This window comes from Bactrocera dorsalis, chromosome 4, assembly GCF_023373825.1.
Source record: "Bactrocera dorsalis isolate Fly_Bdor chromosome 4, ASM2337382v1, whole genome shotgun sequence".
Classification (NCBI taxonomy): Eukaryota; Metazoa; Arthropoda; class Insecta; order Diptera; family Tephritidae; genus Bactrocera; species Bactrocera dorsalis.
The window spans coordinates 42,954,281-42,976,555 of record NC_064306.1 but is presented as its reverse complement, the minus strand read 5'-3'; the positions used below and the strand labels follow the sequence as shown (position 1 = coordinate 42,976,555).

General features: G+C 32.4%; 2 protein-coding genes across 9 annotated transcripts in view; one reads left to right on the top strand and one right to left on the bottom strand.

The window, feature by feature from the left end:
- The first annotated feature begins 256 nt into the window (after positions 1 to 256).
- LOC105223638 (enhancer of split mgamma protein) lies at positions 257 to 5,291 on the top strand. The gene is made up of 2 exons (XM_011201399.4): positions 257 to 1,150; positions 3,919 to 5,291. The coding sequence occupies exons 1-2, from the start codon at positions 956 to 958 to the stop codon at positions 4,663 to 4,665; spliced, it is 942 nt and encodes a 313-aa protein (XP_011199701.2). The 5' UTR covers positions 257 to 955; the 3' UTR covers positions 4,666 to 5,291.
- A 12,388-nt stretch (positions 5,292 to 17,679) lies between these two features.
- The window catches only part of LOC105223642 (frequenin-1), a 180,845-nt gene continuing 176,249 nt past the window's right edge, over positions 17,680 to 22,275 (bottom strand). For 7 of the 8 annotated variants that reach the window (XM_049456035.1, XM_049456034.1, XM_049456033.1 and 4 more), the window contains one exon: positions 17,680 to 22,203. In XM_049456035.1, coding sequence (XP_049311992.1) covers positions 22,036 to 22,203 — 168 coding nt within the window. In that variant the 3' untranslated portion in view covers positions 17,680 to 22,035. The remainder of the gene's footprint in view (positions 22,204 to 22,275) is intronic. The other variant, XR_007422708.1, reaches the window with a different exon arrangement.

The following is a 22,275-nucleotide window of genomic DNA, read 5'->3' as shown; positions in this document are numbered from 1 at the left end:
CAGACACTTTGTCACTTTGACGCCACTACTTGCTGACTACAGCCAAACACCAACAACAACAATAGCTACAGAATCGTGCGACTTTGCCACGCAACGCTTTGTTGACTACCGTATTGTGTATTAAATTCATTCATACGGTGAGCCAAACACACGCTTACATACAAATACTATTGTGGAGCGAAGGAATTTCATTCATGAAACTTTATCTGCCTGACTGTGTAATAATAATCTCTGCCAAGCGCTTGAGAAGAGTACAATAGTTATTTTTATTGTTGTTGACCAGTCAGAGAGCTGGAGAGAGAGCGCGGCGTTGTATGAGCAATAAAGTTGGAGTTAAACATGACGCTCGTGCCTTGAATAGCTCCCGCTGTGCAGGCACTTACAACTACTGCCTTCTGCAACAACGAAGATCGTAAGCTGATCGATGGTGATCAGCGGCGAGTGATGCACGATCGTGTTGAAAGATAGCGTGCACGAGCTCCATGTATGCGGTGGTATCGGGCTGGAGTGGTCGCTTCTTCAAGTAGCGCACGCGACGATTGGTCGTCGCACTTGTCGGACGGGCCCACACAGCGCATTGGACCAACGAATGGGAAGTGAGCGTGCGCGCGAGTACAATTGTTGGCGAGAGCGAATTTGTATTTTGTGGGGGAGCTCCAATAAAAAGTCAACTTATCGTGCGCTCACGATCATTTTTGCTATCAACGCGCACAAGTTAAGTTCGTAAAAAGTACGGTGAAAAGTTAAGAAAGCGGGTAAAAAGGTTAAAGCAGGTGAAAAGTTCTAAGAAGTCTTTAAGCAGAAAAGTGATATTTTAAAAGTGAAGCCCATAACAAAAACAAAAAACATTGATATTAAAAGATCTATTTCGATCAGTGTTTATCAAGTGAAGTTTAAAAAAAATATAAATAAATAACAGTGTTTTATAATATCGTGTTCCACAGTGACTATATGCATGAGTTATCACACGAAAATGGCGCCAAATCATCATCCGCATCATTTTATGTTGCACGGCTTACCGCTGGAACCAGTCTCGCGCACATACCAATATCGGAAAATCATGAAACCGATGCTGGAGCGTAAACGGCGTGCACGCATCAATAAATGTTTGGATGAATTGAAGGATTTAATGACCAGCACTTTGCAAGCGGTAAGTTGTAGTTGATTAAAAAAAATATGCCACTGATTTCATTTTTGAGGTAGCACTGTTATTGGTCGTAGAATGGCCGTTTTGTTAGCTCTTCAGTAAGTTTAGAAGCTTTTTCGATCCTTTCAATAAATGACTTCGTTACAAGAAAATCGGACAACATTGGACTTATGTTAGAATTACAGATTTATCACCAATTAATGTCTCAAAACTCATTTTTAAGGTAGCTAGGTAGATAGAGTAGATGTCTGTCGTTTCAGGTAGGTCTTTAGAAGGTTCATTGTGAAACCGCCGGAACTTAGACCTCTGCACTCTTGTATGTCTTGTCTGAATCACATTGTGCTCCTAATAAAGTTCATCAAAACAAAAAGTTGTGTTTCTACAACTTCTGAGACATCGCCAAGAAATCCTCGACCGTTAGTTGTGATTCGTTTCTTTGCGTTCGCATAGAATATGTTCTTTATTCTTTTCTTCTACCTCTTGACAACTTCTACAATAGATATTGTACCTAGTCTGTTGGAGTGGCTGCTAATTATTTTAGTACATTAACCCAAACCTAACCTAGTACACTAACTAAAACATACGAAGTGTGTTCAAAAAGTATCGCGAATTTTGTGTTTTTTCAAAAATTATTTATTTATTCATGAATATCTATTTTGTCCCCTTCAAAGTAATCCCCATGAGATATTATACACTTGTGCCAACGGTTTTTCTAATCTTCGAAGCACTTCAAAAAATCATTTTTTTTATCTTCTTCAGCTCCTCCTTCGATGCCGTCTTTCATCTTATATCTGACAACTATTGAATATTCTAATATTGTTCACCTCAGAATGGCTATTGGGTATTTATAGGAAGTTTTTCAGTTCAGAAGGTTCTAAAGTTGTCTTGCTGTCACGTGGCCTCTACAAAATCGAGTTAGACAAATCTTTTTATTTAGAGTCCACGGCTGTCTCTTTAGCGTAAGGACCTTAACACGCTCTACCTTGATTTCTAATTACACTTACGATTACTATCTTGTTCACTGATTATTTCGCACAAGTCTTTACCCATCAATCTTTAAGAAGATTTCTAAAAGAACCCGAGAATTTTCCGTATAACCTCGATATTAAAAAACACAGACTACTTTATGCACAAAGCTCTGAGTAAAAATTTTAGATTTCTTCCAGTTGAATTGTATTGGTTTTGAGTTCAGATTTGGAGTGCTGAGTTAGGTTAGGTCAGGTCGTGGTTGATCCAAAATCGATGGATCTAAATTGGACAGTTATGTGTCCTTTGTGTTACCCTTAAATCCCTGAAGGTGGATCATTATTAAAGCGGTTAATGTCGTCTACTGCAATTTCGCTAGGTTCGCCAATCTGTCTCTTCGGAAATATTTCAAGCTCAGCCTGCAAAAGCTGGGGAATAGCGAAGGAAGTGACGAGATGATTCCACTTCGCCATCCATCATAACGTACAGCTTTGACAAATACCGTCTGAAATAACATTAAGCCTAAACAAATGTGACGTTATTTAACTAAAGTTAGTCAAAGTCTTCTTTTGCAGAGAAGCTCTCTATGTACCCTTGTGGTACCAATATTTTCTGTTCCAAAACGACTTAATGATTAGGTGGTTGGAACCTTTCGGAAAACATGACTTGGCCAACAAGCCCACGAATCTTAATCCTTTGACACTTGTCCTAAAAATATAGATTAATAATATATAGTAATATTCCCTGAGCAACAATCCCTCTTGAAAAACTCACTGATGTTGCAACTTTTGTACTCAGTACTATGTCTAGTCTTCTTCCTCTTTCCAACGGAGTGGAGAACTTCTTTGCTTCTTCCGGCGGAAACTGCAGAACTGCGTTGAATACTCTCAGAGCTGGAGTATTTTCTTCCATTCGGACAACATGACCTAGCCTGCGTAGCCACTGCCTCTTAATGCGATGAACTATCTCAATGTCGTTGTATATCTCGTACAGCTCATCGGACGATCGACTGCGGTATTCGCCGTTGCCGATGCGCAAAGGACTATAAAACTTCCGCAAATCCTCTCACCCAAAAACTCGTAACGCTAACTCTTCAGATGTGGTCTCAATCCATGCCTCTGCACCACATAGAAAGGTGTGGATGGTGAGTGACTTCTAGAGTTTGATCTTTGTTCGTCAAGATATGACTTTACTTCTCAATCTACAGCTGTTGTGTCCTCTTCTTTGTAGGGTTTTTTTATCCGGCGGATCCCACGCCTAGCGCAGAACTCTGAGGAGGGATAACTCGCCCAATCACTCCAGTTCGTCCTCAAACGGATGTTTCTTGGCTACACAAAGGATACTTGGTCTAAGGCCTAAGCTACTAGAGCCATACATAAAAGAATCGTTCCCGACCACACTCAAGTAGAAAATCTCAGAAAACTATCCGCACTTGCGTGGACTTCTATACATAACTCCAACTAGTTGTTATAGGCAAAGTTGATTCTGGTTCAAGCTTCAGAGTTCTCTTTCTTTTCAAGATTAACACTTGTTCTTTGAGGGAGAATGCCTTTAAGTTTGAGATTCACTCTTCATAATTCTTTTCGATGTTAACCCTTGTTCCCAGACAGAATGTGTCTTCAAATTTGAGATTTTGACAGTCAATTTCCAAATAACTTAGCAGAGTACAGAAGCACAAATGAGTAATTAGATAGGTCCGAATATCGTGCACCTTAAAAATAATCCCCAAACTTACAACTGTATTTAAATTCCCATTATGAAATTAATTCTATATCTTTCGATGCCTTTATTTATCCAAATTCTAGGATGGCGAAAATCTCTCCAAATTGGAGAAAGCTGACATCTTGGAGCTCACAGTGCGACATCTACATCGGTTGCGCGAGACAAACGGACTCTTTGTACGACACAGCGACACATTGAATATGGAGAAATTCTGGGCCGGCTTTCAACACTGCGCCGTGGAAGTCTCACATTTCCTGCAAAAATATGATCAACAAAACAAACATGCAAATGGCGATTTAATTAAATATATTGCGAGCTATGTGCCGAATATGGCAGCGGCAGTAGCTGCCGCCGCAACCACGGCCAATGCAACAACCACTCCGGCAACCGCACACATGCCGCAGTCAGTTGCGGGCATACCAACCGCCGGCTGCCGCATGACCAATCACCTAAATGAGCATTACCAAAAATTCGGCACAACGCTGCATCAGCATCCAGCGGAAGCTGCCGCGGCATTAAGCAAAATAGCGGCTACCACAGCAGCGGCACCACAGCCACCACTAGCAGCGACAGCAGCACACCATCGACACCAACAAATGCAAATATCCGCTTCGGCGGTTTCCAACTTTGAACGGATTTGGGAGGCGGCAGCGCGTGCGGCAGCCAACGGCAAGCAGCGAATGCATCCCTACACCCGCAGGGCATTGCATAATCACAGCAATAATGTTGGTGGCGCTGCCGCCATGGCAGACGATGAGAGTGATGAAGGCGGCGATTGTGGCGATGTTGATTTTCCAGCGAGCGACGGCCTTGTTTGGCGACCTTGGTGAAGCTTGTGCGATGTGTGTGCAACAACAATTTGCGTTCTGTTTTGGTCGCAGCACGTTGTAAGCGGTTAATTTTACCTTTTACCATTTAATCAGCGCATGCTTAATGGCATGTAATGCCCGCAAAGTCTGTATATATATGAGTTCGTGTATGAGCGCGAGTATTTCAAAGGACCACAGCAGCGAAGTTCTATATTTGTATATTCAAATTTGTTGTGTAACAACTGCATGGTTAAAGCTTTATTTATTTATATGCGGTATGCTACATACATACATACATAGATGTACGTGCGAATAATTCCAGTTAATATATATTATTAATAATGATAATGTTTTGCAGCTGTATACAAATACAAATACAAATCTAATAAATGCATACACATTTAATATTTACCTTGGGTAATTGCATTTGCCTTAATGAATTTCAAATTTTGCATAAGCTGATTGTCGGTGTGTGTGTGTATGTGTTGGTGTGGCATATGTGTTTGTGCTTTCTATTTACGTAATTATAAAATGCAAATCATAAATTAATATTATTACGCAATAATTGCGCTGGCAAGCTCAATTTTGGGGCCATTAGCTCGCCCTGATTTTTTTTTTGGGCTAAATATAGTTGAGTAAGTGGATTATTTAATATTGTTTATAAACTAATTATATTTGGTAGATGAAACATAACGTAAAACTGCTTTTGACTTTTAAGAAAGTTCAAAAATCAAGAATTTAAAATATATCAATGATTTTGACAAATTAGACACGTTTCTTGAGGAGAAATGGACATGTGTAAAACTTCAGGTTGATATCCTGAAAACTGAACGGGTATAGAATACTTTTCAAGAGTAGATTTGAGGCCGGTCTTTAAAACGTTGAATGTGCTTATATATGTATATCGTAAGTTATGAAAGCAATGACGTTCAATATGAAAAGCGTAATAACTCTTAAAACTAACCTCACAAATGCTAAGTTCAACGAAAGTGACGAAACAGCATGTTTACCTTCGAAATGTTTAGTTAAGGGGTTACATAAGTTTGCACGGGTAAAAACAGCCTATATTTTATTTTTTTTTTATATAAAAATTAAATATTTTATTACAATTTATTATTACAAACATACTATGCACTATTAACAAAGAAATTCTGAAATTATTGAAAAAAAAAATATTTTATAATCGGCCATTGTGACGCCATTTTTGGAGTTTCGATTAAAAAAAAAGTCCAAGTCTTTAAGATTTTTATCTCAAAGTCTGTGTGAAATTTCATTAAGATCGGTAGTAGTTCTCGAGAAAAACGCATTCAAAAACGGCGCACTTAGCCTAGCTACTACATAAGATCAATGAACATTTAGGACAAAATTTTATAGGCGTTGTATTATTTATATTGGGTAGTCGAAAAAGTCTTTTCGTATTCCTAATCGAACTTCAACTTAATTTTTATATTTATAATAATAAAAAAAATAAACGACAATGTACCATTTTGGACGACCACGTTTTGCCATTTTGACAATTAAGTAATGAGAATGATTTTATTGCCGCGCTTGTGGTAAACCTGTGACCTTGAAATTCCCTTTCTCTTTGTCCGCCATCCCACCCATCTCCATTGATATATGTACCATCGCTCTAGCTTCTTTAGTTCGCCTGCTGCGTCAAGTTGAGTAGGCGTGTGTTTGTAGTGCTCGTCACGAAAATGGAAAAACGAAATCAAGAGCAACGCGTGTTACGAATCATGGAAATCGCTGTATAGCTGCCAAAGGGGACTACTTTGAAGAGGATGGCAGAGTTGTAGAATAATTTTCAAAGATACGGTTTTTATGGAATCAGTCTCATTACTTAATTGGCATACCTCGTAAATCGAAATTTCTGAAACGGAAGCGAGCGTGTAGCACAACTAACTGATACAGCACCGTCTCCGTAAACTTCACCAACTTCATTGGTGACTTGCGTGGCATTCTTCCCTTTTTTATAAAAAAAATTAAAAATTTCTTCATTATTTTCACTAATTTTTGATCAGCTGTAACTTTTTTTTTCAACTTGCCCGAATTTAATGAAGCTTAAAATCTCATCATTCCAACACTATATGGTAAGACACAATGTGATTGGTAGCACTGGAGGTTTACATATGTATGACTGCAACGACATCTATTGACAAAATACGAAAAGACTTTTTTGACTACCTAATAATAAAACAATCTATTTTTAATACCCTAAACCCATGTAACTTAATCTCATCTACTTTTCTTATCTTATTTCTTCTTTACAGCGGACAATCAGGCATCAAAATAGATATCGAGATAAAATGTAATACAAATAAGTTTCCTATCACTGGACTCTAAACCTTATTTTAGCTCGATATATTCAATATAATGTCCCCATTTATGTAGTTAAGCTCTTTTCAAATTTAACCCGAATGGTTCGAAAAACCTACAAATTGTTCGTGTCGTAAATGAAAAGCTACACACACTAATTAACATATCGAAAAGGAACATAAAAAGTTTCTACCAATCAAAGAAAAAGTTGCTTTCTCAGTTTGAACGACCCAGTCCAGGTTAAATTTGATCTTGACAGTACATATTTGTTAGTGAAACATATCTCTGCAATAGTAGATAAAAATACTATTAACGTATGTTCAAAGTATATATAACGGGAATTTTCAATTAATTGAAGAAATTAATTAATTTAACTACATTAGTTTGTTACCTTTAAAATAGTTCCCACCCGACATTATCCTCTTATGTTAGGATAGCCTTTAGCTCTTTCAGAGTATACTCTCGTCTACGAGAATGCTTGAAAACAACAGGCCTTCGGGATTCTCTTTATTTTAAGAAACAGGAAAAAGTCACACAGAGTCATCTCTGGTGAATACGAGTATAGAGGCAGCGAAGTCATTATGTATTTGGTCAATAAATTAGGAACAAGAAACGAAGTATGAGCAGGTGCGAAAGCTGTTAATTGTTTTTCCACAAATCCGGTCTTTTTGCAGATTGTTTCACGCAAACGACTGAGCTTATAATAAAAAGTACTCTCATTTTTGTAGTACGATTTGTTCTTTGCTTCCAAATATGCCTCATTTTCGATGATCTTTTCTCCATTCGACGAAAATTATTTTCCTATCTAGAATTATTTTGAAATCTGAGAACTGAAAATATTGGCTGAGGACCAGATGTGAAGAATACGGTGGTTGCGAAAGAAATTCTAATATTAATTGATCATTCGGTTGATATCCATGGTGCAAATGCCAAATAATGTTGACTAATCCTGGTTTGGATTCGCTTTAGCAATATTTCCTTCCCTAAACAGCAGTGCTTTATTAACGCATGAAATCCTTTCGATCCACTCTTTGTAAAAGAAACACATGTTGCTTTACCTGTCAGACCAGGGTCTTTTCAATTGACCTGTTAAACTGAATACAAAAATATTCACCAATTCCTAGTTAAGTCATTTTAATAAAAATGAAAAATAAAGAAATGCACAAAGTTTTTTCTTTTATTGATGAACCTTTCTTTATTTATATAATATATTTCTTTATTTGTATATCTGTAATCATTATGCCTTAACTGTTATTATCCAATTTTTTATATGCTTAATATTGGATATATATTTTTGCTGATCGGAGCGATCGATGAAACGCTTTAAAACTTTTGAAAAAACTACGCTTACATACAAAGCTGCACCACATAACCTCACTTATGGTTCAACTAATTGCAAATTGCACTCAAAAATGTTTTTTCTTTCATTATTTTATAATTTATAATATTATCAGCTTGAATTTTTTGTTCAAAATTTTTTAGCAAGTTTAATAACTATTATTTTATATACCATACTTGACATAATTGTAATTACATTCTTATTAGGCTTGTATGTATGTTTACAGCATTTATTTTACTAATTTTTTCAGTGGTAATTATGTATATATATATATTTACTGTTGTATAATAATTTATGTATGCTTATCTTAAAAATATTAATAAATTGTTAATATTTTGCACTAACAAAAAGGTGGCTTCGATTATTTAGTAGTTACGCTCTGTTGTTGCTCTTGTTGCAGCTGCTATTTGATTTGTCCACTATTTTAGTCGTTTTTTTGTTTAACAAAAATTATGAGTTTATTGCTGACTATTGGTGTGTACGTCTATATGTATGATATAGTATATATAATAGCTTAGCCGATATTAGGCGCTTTTTTATTATTATATAATTAGTAATAATTTATGCTTATTGTTTTTGTAATTGTAGTTTTTCGTTATGTACCTAATATTTGCATAATTTTTTATAAATATCTATACAATTATATTTTAGAAATTTGCAAAATTTATTGCTTAATATTTACGCTTTAGGCTCAGCATGCGTCTATACACAATGCTTCAAATATACATACATATGTGTATATTTGTATGTTATACATATATGCATATAAATATTTTATACAAATTTATTAGCAGCGATTTATGAGAAATCTGCTGTTGCTCAAGGGATTTAGTGAAGGAAAAATGTGAAAAAAATTTTAGTTTATGATGTTAGTTTTAGTAATAAAAGATAACTGTATAAACCAAGTATGTGCTGTATTATATGAATATTCAATTGCTTTAAAAAATAGTTCATATTAATTCGATATACGCTTCTATAAGTTTTTTGGTCATTTGCGATTAATCATACGCATAATTTTTACGAAGGAAATATCACTCAGTTATCCACGGTTAATATCGCTGCGGGAACAAAAATCATTTATTAAACAACATCAAGATTCCAAGAATGTTTTAAGAAATAAAAAATAGACTTGAATCAATCTCCAGTAAAATAAAGTTCTGAGGAAGTTTCCTTAAAAAAAGTCTTCAATCAATCTCGAGTAAAAGAGCAAAATGGGCAAAGAAATGCTTAGCGAAATTAGCGGTAAGATTGCATGAGTATTACTTCCCAATTCATTCAATATACTTGTATATTTATATTACAAAATTCAAAATTAAACGATGCCATTCCGATTCGGTTGAAATTTTGACAATATAATAGTTCTCCACGACAATGCATTCAAGATAACAAATTTTTCTTGCGATAGTAACGCCGTCTTTGCTTACGGGCAAAAGCTTTTTCACAAGCCTTTTGAAGTTTTTTAATAAGAACTTTTTTAAACCATATTAGAAAAAAGACATATGTATCGTGCTAGAAACATTATTTTGGTTCAGAAAGACATACTTATACCAGATGGGTATTTATTAGAAGCAGTGTGCGAATGATGATGTATTGTCGTTATTACCTTAAGGTGTTGCACGGAAAGGTCTTGAGATACGTACTGGATATCGTAAAACATGTTCGAGAGGTTTTGTTATAAAACAAAAAGTTAATTCTCGGTCTTTCTAATACAGAATCCAAAGTCGAAATATTTGCCTTCTAATTTTGAAATGGAGCTTACTGAAAATATCATTATTAAATATAGCTTGTACTCATTGTTATTTTGAATTTAAACAGTTCTTACAACTTGACATCAACTAGTATTCCTCTTTTTACAATGACATATTAAATTTTTCGGTCAAGCTTATACATACGTAGGTTGCCTTTTATATTACGAAATTTGGTAACCTTAGTATTGTAATCTGACAACTCATATTTTTATCGGAAAATCTGACAACTATCTTGTTATATATACTCAGAACATTTTCACGTATGAGCGTCATTTCTGTTGCGTACAGTAACTTAAAAAATGCGTCTCAGCCAAAAAGTAGAATTAATTCGCGATCATGTTTCAGATGAACTTATTTCAATTTCTGACTATGAAGCTCCATAAAGTACCAAGTATATCGATGGTGAATTCAATCAAGGTCGTAGACCACTTTATGTCGAATTTCGGGAAGGTCGCCCAAAATCAGTTGTTGATCCGGAAAATATTGCGGCTGTGCTCAAACTGATATTGCGAGATCGTCGTGCCATCTATCGTGAGATTGAGGTGTAACTATGGGCATTACTTGGACCAACATACACTAAATTTTGGATAAACATTTTACTGTAGAGAAAACGTGTTCACGTTGGATCCCACACACTCTGTCAATCGCTCAAAAAAGACTCGATTCGAAGGAGGAAAGTTAAAACGGTGCTTCAAAACACGTCTATGACATCGTGACAGAATGGAATTTATTCTTATGAGCGCGTAAATAAACAGCAGTAGATTGTATGGGTATTACAAGCAACCTTACCACTAGTACAACGCAGAACAGTAAATTCCATTTGTAAGGCAGTTGTCATTCTAGAAATCAGAAAAATCAACTACGGAATACGGATTAATCTTCACCACGATAATGGTTTTTTGACACCTGAAGAAGTGCTTGTTGTCTGCAGAACTCATGTTTTGGAGATACATACAACAATCTGAGTGGCAAAAGTGTTTCGGCAATTGGTTCAAACGATTGCAACAGTACTAAGATCTCAATGGAGAATACTTTGAAAAGCAATGAAGCTATTTTCGATGATTAATATTTCGTTTATTCGCTGGTCCCGAAATATAAAAGGCAACTCTCGTACAACAGAAGCTGCAAGGTTCCAAACCCAACCAATTTCTTTTAAATAAAAAGTATTAATTTACGAATATCCACTTTGGTCGCAAATACATTTGGCTACAACATTTTATGCACCATTGAGATAAGAGAGAATAGGGAAGAGAGAATAGATTATGACCATATTGTGAATGTTTTTGTAACTACCTCCTTACTTTAATTAATAGTAATGCTTGCCTATAACTCCAATCTCGAACTTCGAATGCGAATATTTGAATTTCGAGTGCTACATAATTTTGAAGACCGGATGATTAACTTGTTTGTTACTTAATCTTTTGAAAAAATTGTTGCGGTCACAGGAAAAAAGTTGATTTTCTTTAAAGTGTTATATACGAGTAAATTTTTTTGACATTTTGCATTTAATTTATCAATAATCATTACTGGTATTTTATATAGTGCTATGCAAATTTGTATCATTAAAAAAAAAAGGAAGTAAAAAAGAAAAATAAAAAAGCCAAAGAAAACAATGAACTTACTTTTTAAACCACATTTTGTCTAACTGGATTTAATAGCCACAACTTTAATGGCGTAAATTTAATATATTTTTGCTATTTAAATATAACTTTGTATTTTTCGTCGCCGCTTAACATAATTACATTATTTATTTACAATTCGTCTGCTTTTTACACGCTACTTCCCAACAAACTTTAGTTGAATTTTTAGTTTAAAATTTATTTTTCCTCTATTTAATTGCTTCATTTAATAGGCAATTGTATGGAAATGTTTTTATAAATTCAAAAATTTTAAGCTTTTAGCAATAATTTGTAATTTTTTTGAATTTATGTTATATATGAGATCTTTTAAGTTCTTTTTTTAGTGCTTGAATGAATATAAATTAGTTTTATGTTGACGGTAATAGCTTATTACTAATGACTAGAATAAATTGTATTTATTTTTTGTAGCAAATATGTTATATATTTAATAGCATAGTTAGTTAGTTGTTGTTGTTGTTAGTGTAAAGTAAGCGCTTAAAATTGATTGTTTGCAGCTAAGTGTTGTCACAGTTTCATAATTAATTAGGTTTAGCTTTTTCAATGCAGGTGAGTCCATATATGTATACATATTTTTTTCTTACTTGTGGTTGTTTTTATATATCTTTTATAAGCAACAAATTTTTATGAAATTTTTAGTAATTGGTGTATTTCTGTATTTTTTGGTGGCATACAAGCAGTTTCTATTGAATATTAGTATAGAGTGGTGCTTTCTACTGCGAGTAGCTGCTGGGTTTTTATAAATTTTGCTTGCGAAGCACATCTTGTGTGAAATTATAAAAAAATCAAAGTTTTTATATGTCGATAGGTTATCTTAAATCATTATCTCAAGTAGTTTGGGAGTTATAGGAAATTATGGAGGATTAGGTCAGTCAGCTTCTCAAAATATAGTTTTCAGATTTACTTGAGAGAGACCAATGATCCGTCCACTATAAAATCTTTTCTGCATGTATTTTAATATATGTGTATTTAACAACAGGTCTAAATTCGACGCAACACACAAAAAAACAAAACATATCCCCGTATAATTTTAATCGACTGCTGCTCAAGGTAGCAGTCATACATTCTACTCGTATGTATGGTTTTGTCTGACTAAACTGAAAACCATGACGGAAAAGTGAAGAGTAATTATACAAAAATAGGCTTAGACCAAGTGAAAATATCTACAATATCTTTGTAAAATTTCGATTGCATTTATTTAACAAATCTTGACTTGATTATTGAGAAAATTGGTAACCATAACTGAAAAATGGTCACAACCTAGCGCTGGGGCCTATTGACTGGAATTGGTCAGTGCTCATGTGACATGCGAATGAAGTCTATTTTATTACAAAATACGGCTTTTGTGTGCTAGAATTCTCCAGTTAAACTATCTTTACTGAAATAGCAGAAAACTCTCTCTCTTTGATACTTGTGAATGAGTGGTCATTTACCAAATTCTTTGAATCAGATCTCTAAAGCTATATATAAGAATTCTGAGAAAGTTATGTTTTCTGGTTGACCCACAAATTTCTCAAAATGTCTAATGGTTAATATCTCATTTTAATCACGTCTTGGTAAATTCAAACATGGTTTGCATATGAAAATGCGAAATGTTAAATTTTCGAATTTAATTCAATTTACCATATATAAAGAGGTTAGACTTAGCAATTGTGCATGAAACCGTAGCTTTCGATGTTGGTGGGAATTTTTCAGAGTCCCTGCTTACTTCTACTAAGCATTGTTTTTTTTAATGTTAAAAGTGAATTGTTGATCTTAGGTATCTCTAACTCAGGTAGGGTTTTGTATGTGATAAAAATACTTTTTTAAAACTCTGATCTCGAACCAAAACTAAATACTCACAAAAAAATTTTTAAATGCGGCATTTTGTGTTTATGGTCTTGATAAAGCGCAATTTTGGTTACATCAACACCATTACGGATTTTGATGTCAAATTTGCACCAGGTTCTGAAAGGCAAATCGACTAAAATAACGATAAAATACTCGTCAAGTTTGACTGCAGTTTGGAAATACTATTTCGATTGCCCAGTAGATAAAGATTGATCAAAAGCAAAAAATTGGATCGATTTTTGCTGGATACAAAAATATGCTCGATATATGCGGGCTATACGAGTTAACATAAAAACACGTTATCGACTGAATTTCCATCCACTGGAGAAAAGGAGAGAATTATCTTGTTGGGGTAAATCTCGCTTTCAGGAAATATTTGAAAATCGTCAGTCGAGTTTTTTGCCAATAGAGACGTGGGTTTCTATGAGAGTCGCATTGTGAAAATACCTTCATAATAGCTATAAATTGTCGTACAAAGCGGTGCATATTTGACTTATATAAGATTTTTCTAATTATTTTAATAAAATCTTGAATTTACTGCAGAAATAAAAGTTATTTTCTACCGGACCATATATTGGTATTTGTATAAATGAAGGGGATTATTTACTATACAAGTTAATATATACAAACTCTAGGCAAGTCTATGAATAAAATCGAAATGAAATCCGAGCCATGAGCTCACGACTAGACATCTCTGTTGTTATTAATTTTTTGGCCTCATAAAATCTGCATACGAATCTTTAATATGCCTACGTCTTATTCTGCACACAATTAATTTGGTTACAAATGTGCTAGCTAAGATTGGTCTTATGTGTCATATCAGCAACAATTTTACGGCGTATTCAAATATTTAAGTAGGCATACAGAAATAAAGATAAATAATACAATACTAAGACGATATACATAAGCTAAGAAAAACAAACACAATATGGGCACGCGTTAGCGGCCGTAAAAGAAAATGGAAAACATAAAAACATAAAAATGAAAATCAAAGCCTAAAGTAATAAAATGGTAGATAAACAAATGTATAAAAGAAGCAAAAAATTATATACTGTTACTATTTTGACAAAAACAAAAAAAAAATAAAAAGGGAATTTTTCTAAAGGACATGTCACAAGCAAACGAAAAATTATTTTTTCTATATAGTTTAGAAACTAACATATACACACATACACATATGGCAAATACATTTTGATATAAAAGTGAAAGCGACAGACTAGCGCTAAGTTAAATGCTATAGCAAGGCATTTTAATATTATACGAGTATACATAACTACATACATAGTTAACAGGTCGCAGGCAATAGGTACTTATGACAAACATACATATATACATATATATGTAGATACAATATAACTGTGACCCAGCACCATGAGAAAGTCTAAGCGTAAATATAGAAAAACAGAAGGTACAGTTATAAGGCTTGCAAGTGTATACATTTTAGTTAGTAGGTGTTTAAAGTGTTTATTAGACATTTAGGATTTTTTGTAAATAAATATTTAGGAATTTTTATAAATAATTTATAAAAAAATATTTGAAATATTTCAGTTATACATTTATTGCGTTTATATGCTTCGAAAAATGTGTTAGTAAAGTAATGCAATAATTTGTTTTTTAATGAAAATATTTTTTAATAAAAATGTTTGTATAAAGTTGACTAAGTATTGAAAATATGTGGAAAATATAAAACTAGCTGCTTTAAATATGCATATATTTCATTTATTTGAACTTTATTTGTAATTTACAACATGAATTCGACTTAAACAGGCTATGTGTACAAACTGCTCTATTTAATTTTTATTTAATTACAACTAAAGTACTTTGCATTTATTAATTTTTTTTTTGTCATAACATTTTTTTATTTTTATGCAATGTATTTCAACTCATTTTTGGGTATTTTGGCTAAATAAATATTTCTATGAATTTAGTTTTTTATTTGAACTTAACAATTATTTAATTTAGTTTATTATTTGCTACTTTATTTAAGAATAAAGCTGAACCACATATAAAACAGAAATTATTTTAGTTTGGTGATACACTGAAAAAGGTTGAGGACGTAGAATAAGTAATACAAAAGAGCGAAACTTGTGTTGGATGTGCAGGAATAAGTATAAACAGAGAATATTATAAATGTTATAATCTGGTAAAAATGTATAATTGAAGGTATGTAAAATAACAGTAAATAAATTTGGAAGTATATAACAGTACACGACAACTTATTCCGATGGCTTTAGAAACCGTTACAGTACGCTATATTAATAACTCTGTAAAAATATAAGAGTATCAGTTCCAAAACCGTGATATGGTCTGTCTTCAGAACTCTTTTCGAAAATTTTCTAGTAGTTTTTTATTATAAATATAGAGCATCACTTCCAAAAGTGGTCTATTGTTGTCTCCAGAACTCTTTTCAAACATTTTTTACGAAGAATTAAGTAGTAATATTCTCAAAATATATCGAAATTGCTAGAAAAATTCCTTTATAAAGGGAACAATATGTAAACAGTAAAAATTTGTTGCAGTTGCTTCGTCAAAATACGATTTCCAAGAGGTTAGAAAGTAGAAAGTTAAAAATTTAGGAATAATCGTTAAAAACTTTTATAAAACCACAAAAATAGCTGATTTTATTTTTAAAAATTAATACCAGCTTTTTCACTAATTTTTTTCAAATTTATCTCGCTAAAATTACGCTACTGTTACATCACGCCAAAGAGCATTTTTCCAAATTTTTTAAGATTATTCCATTTTTTCTTTTGAAAAGAGCTTTTGGGATAAAAGGAGCTTTTTTAAAAAGCTTTTGAGAATTTTGAAAATCACTATTGTTTGAATATTTGTCTGATCTTTTTTATACTCTCGCAACAAAGTTGCTAAAGAGAGTATTATAGTTTTGTTCACATAACGGTTGTTTGTAAGTCCTAAAACTAAAAGAGTCAGATATAGGGTTATATATACCAAAGTGATCAGGGTGACGAGTAGAGTTGAAATCCGGATGTCTGTCTGTCCGTCCGTCCGTCCGTGCAAGCTGTAACTTGAGTAAAAATTGAGATATCATGATGAAACTTGGTACACGTATTTCTTGGCTCCATAAGAAGGTTAAGTTCGAAGATGGGCAAAATCGGCCCACTGCCACGCCCACAAAATGGCGGAAACCGAAAACCTATAAAGTGTCATAACTAAGCCATAAATAAAGATATTAAAGTGAAATTTGGCACAAACCATCGCATTAGGGAGGGGCATATTTTAATTTAATTTTTTTGGAAAAGTGGGCGTGGCCCCGCCCCCTACTAAGTTTTTTGTACATATCTCGGAAACTACTATAGCTATGTCAACCAAACTCTACAGAGTCGTTTCCTTCAGGTATTTCCATATACAGTTCAAAAATGGCAGAAATCGGATAAAATCCACGCCCACCTCCCATACAAAGGTTATGTTGAAAATCACTAAAAGTGCGTTAACCGACTAACAAAAAACGTCAGAAACACTAAATTTTACGGAAAAAATGGCAGAAGGAAGCTGCACCCAGGCTTTTTTTAAAAATTGAAAATGGGCGTGGCGTCGCCCACTTATGGACCAAAAACCATATCTCAGGAAGTACTCGACCGATCTCAATGAAATTTGGTATATAATATTTTCTTAACACCCTGATGATATGTACGAAATATGGGCGAAATCGGTTCACAACCACGCCTTCTTCCGATATAACGCTATTTTGAATTCCATCTGATTCCTTCTCTGTATAATACAATATATACATTATGAACCAAAATAAACAAATATGTAAATGACGGATAATGAAATCTCGATTATCACTTTATCATGCGAGAGTATAAAATGTTCGGTGACACCCGAACTTAGCCCTTCCTTACTTGTTATAAATATTTTTTTAAGGATTTTATTAAAGCAAATCAAAAGCAATATTAATATACCACGAATTAATCTATTATGTACCTGCTTTTAGCGAAAGAAATATAAGGTCAATGACTTGACATCCCCATAGAGTATAATAATTCTTTACCATATTTTTCCAATTTGATTATATTTTTTACTTTTGGAAAGAGTTTTTTTGATAAAAGTAAGGTTTTAGGAGCTTTTTAAAAAGCTCTTCAGAAGTTTGAATGAATTTATAAAATTGTTTGGATATTTATCTGATTTTTTTTCATGTCTTTAGGCTTTTGTGATAGATATAAGGTTTTTGGGAGCTTTTTAAAAAAACTTTTCAGAAGTGTTCATAGAATTATAAAATTTTTTGGATATTATTCTGATTCTTGTTTATATCTTTCGAGCTTTTGTGATAAATTTATGGCTTTTGGGAGCTTCTTCAACAAGCTCTTCAGCAGTGTCAAAATAAATGAATGTTTATTTGATTTTTTTCCATATCTGTTACTATTGAATCAATGGACGAACAAAATTGAACATATTTATGAATTCTTATTATATTTCTGTTTAAAAACAGAAATAAAGCTGCTATTTGTTAAAGGCTTATAGAGAAAATTTTCAAAAACAATTCAAATTTTGCCTCTTTATTATTCTTAAAAATTTTAAGAAGCTTAGAAGTGATTAAGGCTCTCTGAGGCTATGATAAAAACCGAATGCTCGATTCTGCTTTTCTGACGTCATTTTAAACTATACTCTTTCTTTACTTGATCTTCAGCTAAAATTCGTATAATTATTCGGTGAATAATGTTGATTGAAACCTCTGCTGTATAATTTTAGAAAATATGATTATTAAAAAATAGTATTGAGATTTTAAAGATAAATTTTAAGCATATTTATGAAATTTATAAATTTTTATTTTAAATATTTATTTAAAATTTTATTCTGTGTACTTCAAAAGTGTATATTTTTTGTGAAATAAAAAGGTTGTAAGAATAATAAAAGAGTCCAAGGAATATAAAATTTCTGGCATGCAAAATTTTAAAAAGTATTTAGATTTTGAATAACATCCATATAATATTTAGAAAATTTAGCGAAAAAACATGCGTATAATATTACAATTATATAAAAATGGAGAAGGTTTGAAAAACTTTTTAACGAAGTACTCACTTTTTATATAATGTAGGTATACCAATGGGATTACATTTTGAATAATTGCAAAATATTATATTTCTAACAAATAATTGAACGGTTTTAATGGAAATAATAATTGAAATTTGTTGCGAATACTTTATATTAAAATAAAAAAATTTAAATTATAAATTTATATATATGAATTATATACAAAATTATAAATTCATCTAATATTCATTGAACAATTTTTTTATTAAACCTTTTTTATTCTTCACGCTATAAATACTATAAGTAGAAGAAAGCTTTCAGAAGTTTCCAATACTATAATAATCAGTAACGGATCCAGAATTTCTTAGTTGGAGTGGTTTTCTTGCAAATTAATTTTTAGTATTAATTCGTAAAATTTTTTTGAATTGTAATTAAAATTATTTTCAGCGCATTAAGTTTATGAAATTAGCAAACTCCATGAATCAATCTATCAACTAAATTAATTCTATTCTCCCCTAAAGTCTCCCTGTGGAGCCGCCACTGTTGTAATTAAATAATATTGATATGACTGACCTGCATTCAATTCCTACTATTATCAAAAGTGTTAAGTATTTAATGATTTACTAAACCCTAGATATAAAAACGAACTGTCAAAATTTCTTATCCATAGTAGTTGTAAATAGACACTTCGCTTCTCTTCGTTTATGACAAACGCATTTCAAAAATGTAACGCCAAGAAACTGTGGTTACTACCTTACCCAAGAAACCGATATGGCTTTCGGGCGTCGTTTTTTACTGTCGTTGTCTCTACTGTCATTGACACTATGGATAAACAGTTACCCGATTTAGCTTTCGGCAGGCTTAGACCATTTTATTTTATCAACAAATAATGACAACTTTTAGCCTTTATTGATATTGTTCAAAAACAGTCATGGTACGACAAAAAAGTCTATTATATAACAACTTGCAAAAACTATAACTCAAGCTCGAAAGCCTTAAGTCTCACTGTGGTATATTGGTTACTATAAAGTAGAAAATGAGATATTTGTATGTTATTTTTACATATTTTTCTTTTAACTTTTTGAAAAAAGCTTTTGCGATAAAAGAAGCTTTCAAGCAGCTTTTTCAAAATTTTCTTGAGAAGTTATAAAAAGATTATATAATTGTTTGAATATTTATCTGATTTTATTTATGTATTTACTTTAACATTTTATTGAAATAACCAAAAGCTTTATTATGTTCCAAAAATCTATAGTCACTAAATCGAAAAAAAAACTAAATTTATGGCCAAGGACTTGACGTCTCAATATAGTATATTGGGTACTAGAGGTATACTATTTGTATGCCACATTCTTCCAGCTTGATTTGAAAGAGTTTTTGTGATAAAAGTAAGATTTTTGGGAGCTTTTTCAAAAAGCTCTTCAGAAGATTGGATTTGGATTTCTTTGGATGATCTGATTTTTTTCATATCTACAAAAGCTCTATGTGGTAAAAGTAAAGTTTTCGGGAGCTTTTTCAAAAAGCTCTTCAGAAGTTGCAATAGAATTATAAAATTGTTTGGATATTGTTCTGATTTTTTTCCATATCTTTAGAGCTTTTGTGATAAGAGTGAGATTTTTTAGAGCTTTTTCAAAACGCTCTTCAGAATTTTCTGTAAAATTATAAAATTGTTAGGATATTTATATGTTTTTTTTTTATATCTTTAGAGTTTTTGTGAATGACGTAAGCTATTTGTGAGCTTTCAGAAAGCTCTGTGGAAGTTCCAATAGAATTATAAAATTATTTGGTTATTTATCTCATTTTTCCATATCTGTTACTATTTAAGCGCTGATCGAAAATATTTAATATTTTTATGAATTTTTATTAGGTTGCTGTCTAAAAACAGAAATAAAGCTGCGGTTTGTTAAGAGCTTGTAGAGAGAAATATTCAAAAACAATTAAAAATTTCCCTCTCTGCCTCTTTTCTACGCTTAAGCAAGAAAATTGTTTCCTAATCAAATTTATTAATGTCAATATTTATTTGATTTTAATATTTTATAAGTAATATATTATTTTAAAATTTTTTTAACGTCTTAAGGACGAGTTTTGAGATTCAAATAAAAGTAGTAGGGAAAATTTTAAAGTTGCAATTGTTATTTTGAATATTCTAATAGCTTTATATAATAAATTTTAAATTGGTGTCATTGTTCATAACAATTTCGTTTCACTAATATTTACAAGTACACGATTTAGTGATTATTTCGCGTAGTATGGTAACGTTGGGAAAGCATGACTCTCATTAGCAGTCGCAGTAATTAATTTGCTGCATGCTTTCAAAAATTTTAGCAAATTTTTTTAATGTATTTTATAGCTGAAATTTATTTTTGGAAATATGTATGCATATTTTTCTATTTGAATTTAATATTTTTTTATTTAAATTTACTCCCGCAAGCATATTTATGAATTATTTGCTTTGTTTTGTTTATAAATTGCGTTTTACTTGGAAATATTTGCAAATGTTTTTGTTTTTGTTATTGTTTATTAGCATTAAATTTTTTTTGTTCAAAACGCACCTTTGTATTCGACCTTTTGTGTGGCTGCATGCAATTTCGCAATTTATATGTATTATATAATTTGCTTTGATTTCGCATCGTTTTCTACAGAAATTTAGCTTAACTTTTTACAAGTGTGTGCTGCCAAGTTAATTTGATTTTTGTTTATTATTTTCATTAATTTTTCTTTTTAAATTTTTTTCAAAAAATTTTGTATTTTGTGAGCTGCTGCGAGGCTACGCCGCGCATAGCCGTCATTTTTGTGGGCAGATTTTGATTACCGTTTCGTTGACATCACTATAAACTATGTGTGCGCGCATGTATGCATGTGCGCGTGTATCTGTGTACATTGCATATGTATGCTATTTAATGCATGTGCGCCTATGTCTATTGATTGCAGCTTGAATATTGTTTAACTACACTAAACCCGTTTCTCCTACATTTGCAATGCGTATACTTTATAAATTGCATTACTTTTACTGTTGTTTATTGTTTTTGTTGTTTTTGGTTTCTTAGTTTTGCAGTTTTTGCATTTGCAAACCATTGACATAATCGGTATTCGAAGCTTTTCTACCGCTTGCTCTACTTTCGCATATTTTTTTTGTATTATTAACCTAACTGTCATGTAACTCAAAGATGTGCATGTATATGTACATGTACATGTATGCATATGAGTGTTTACACATGTGTGTGTGTGTGTTTTGGGCGCTTTTGGTAGCCTAAAGCCACCAAAGCAGTCATGTTTGTATGCCTGTGTGCGTATCAAGTGTGCTTCCCTTTTGCCTTTACTCGCTTGCATTCTTAAAATTTTGCAAAAATTGATAACCTCTAACCACCTATGCTTCCCTACTGTTTGTTTTATTATTTTTTTGTAATTAAAATTACTTTGCTATTATTTTTTCCTGCAGTGTACTTTTAATTATTTTTTTCTTTTTGTTTTTATATCCGTTTAGTTTCCTCGTTTAATCTGTAGCAGAATTAAACTAAGTCTCTTTTGGTTAATCACCACCTAAACTTAACGCCTGCACTATACGTGGATCAGCTTTACTACCCTCACGAAATTCGTCGAGCGTTAAACGATCGTCGTGATTCTTGTCCATTTGGTCGAATATTTTGTCGACACGCTTCTGCGGCGTGTTCTCTTCCTCCGTTTGCGGCTGTTGACCCTATGAAAGTGTGTGAATAAAAAGAATACGTATAAAAAAGAAATAAAATATGGCAAGGTTATTTGGAACTAT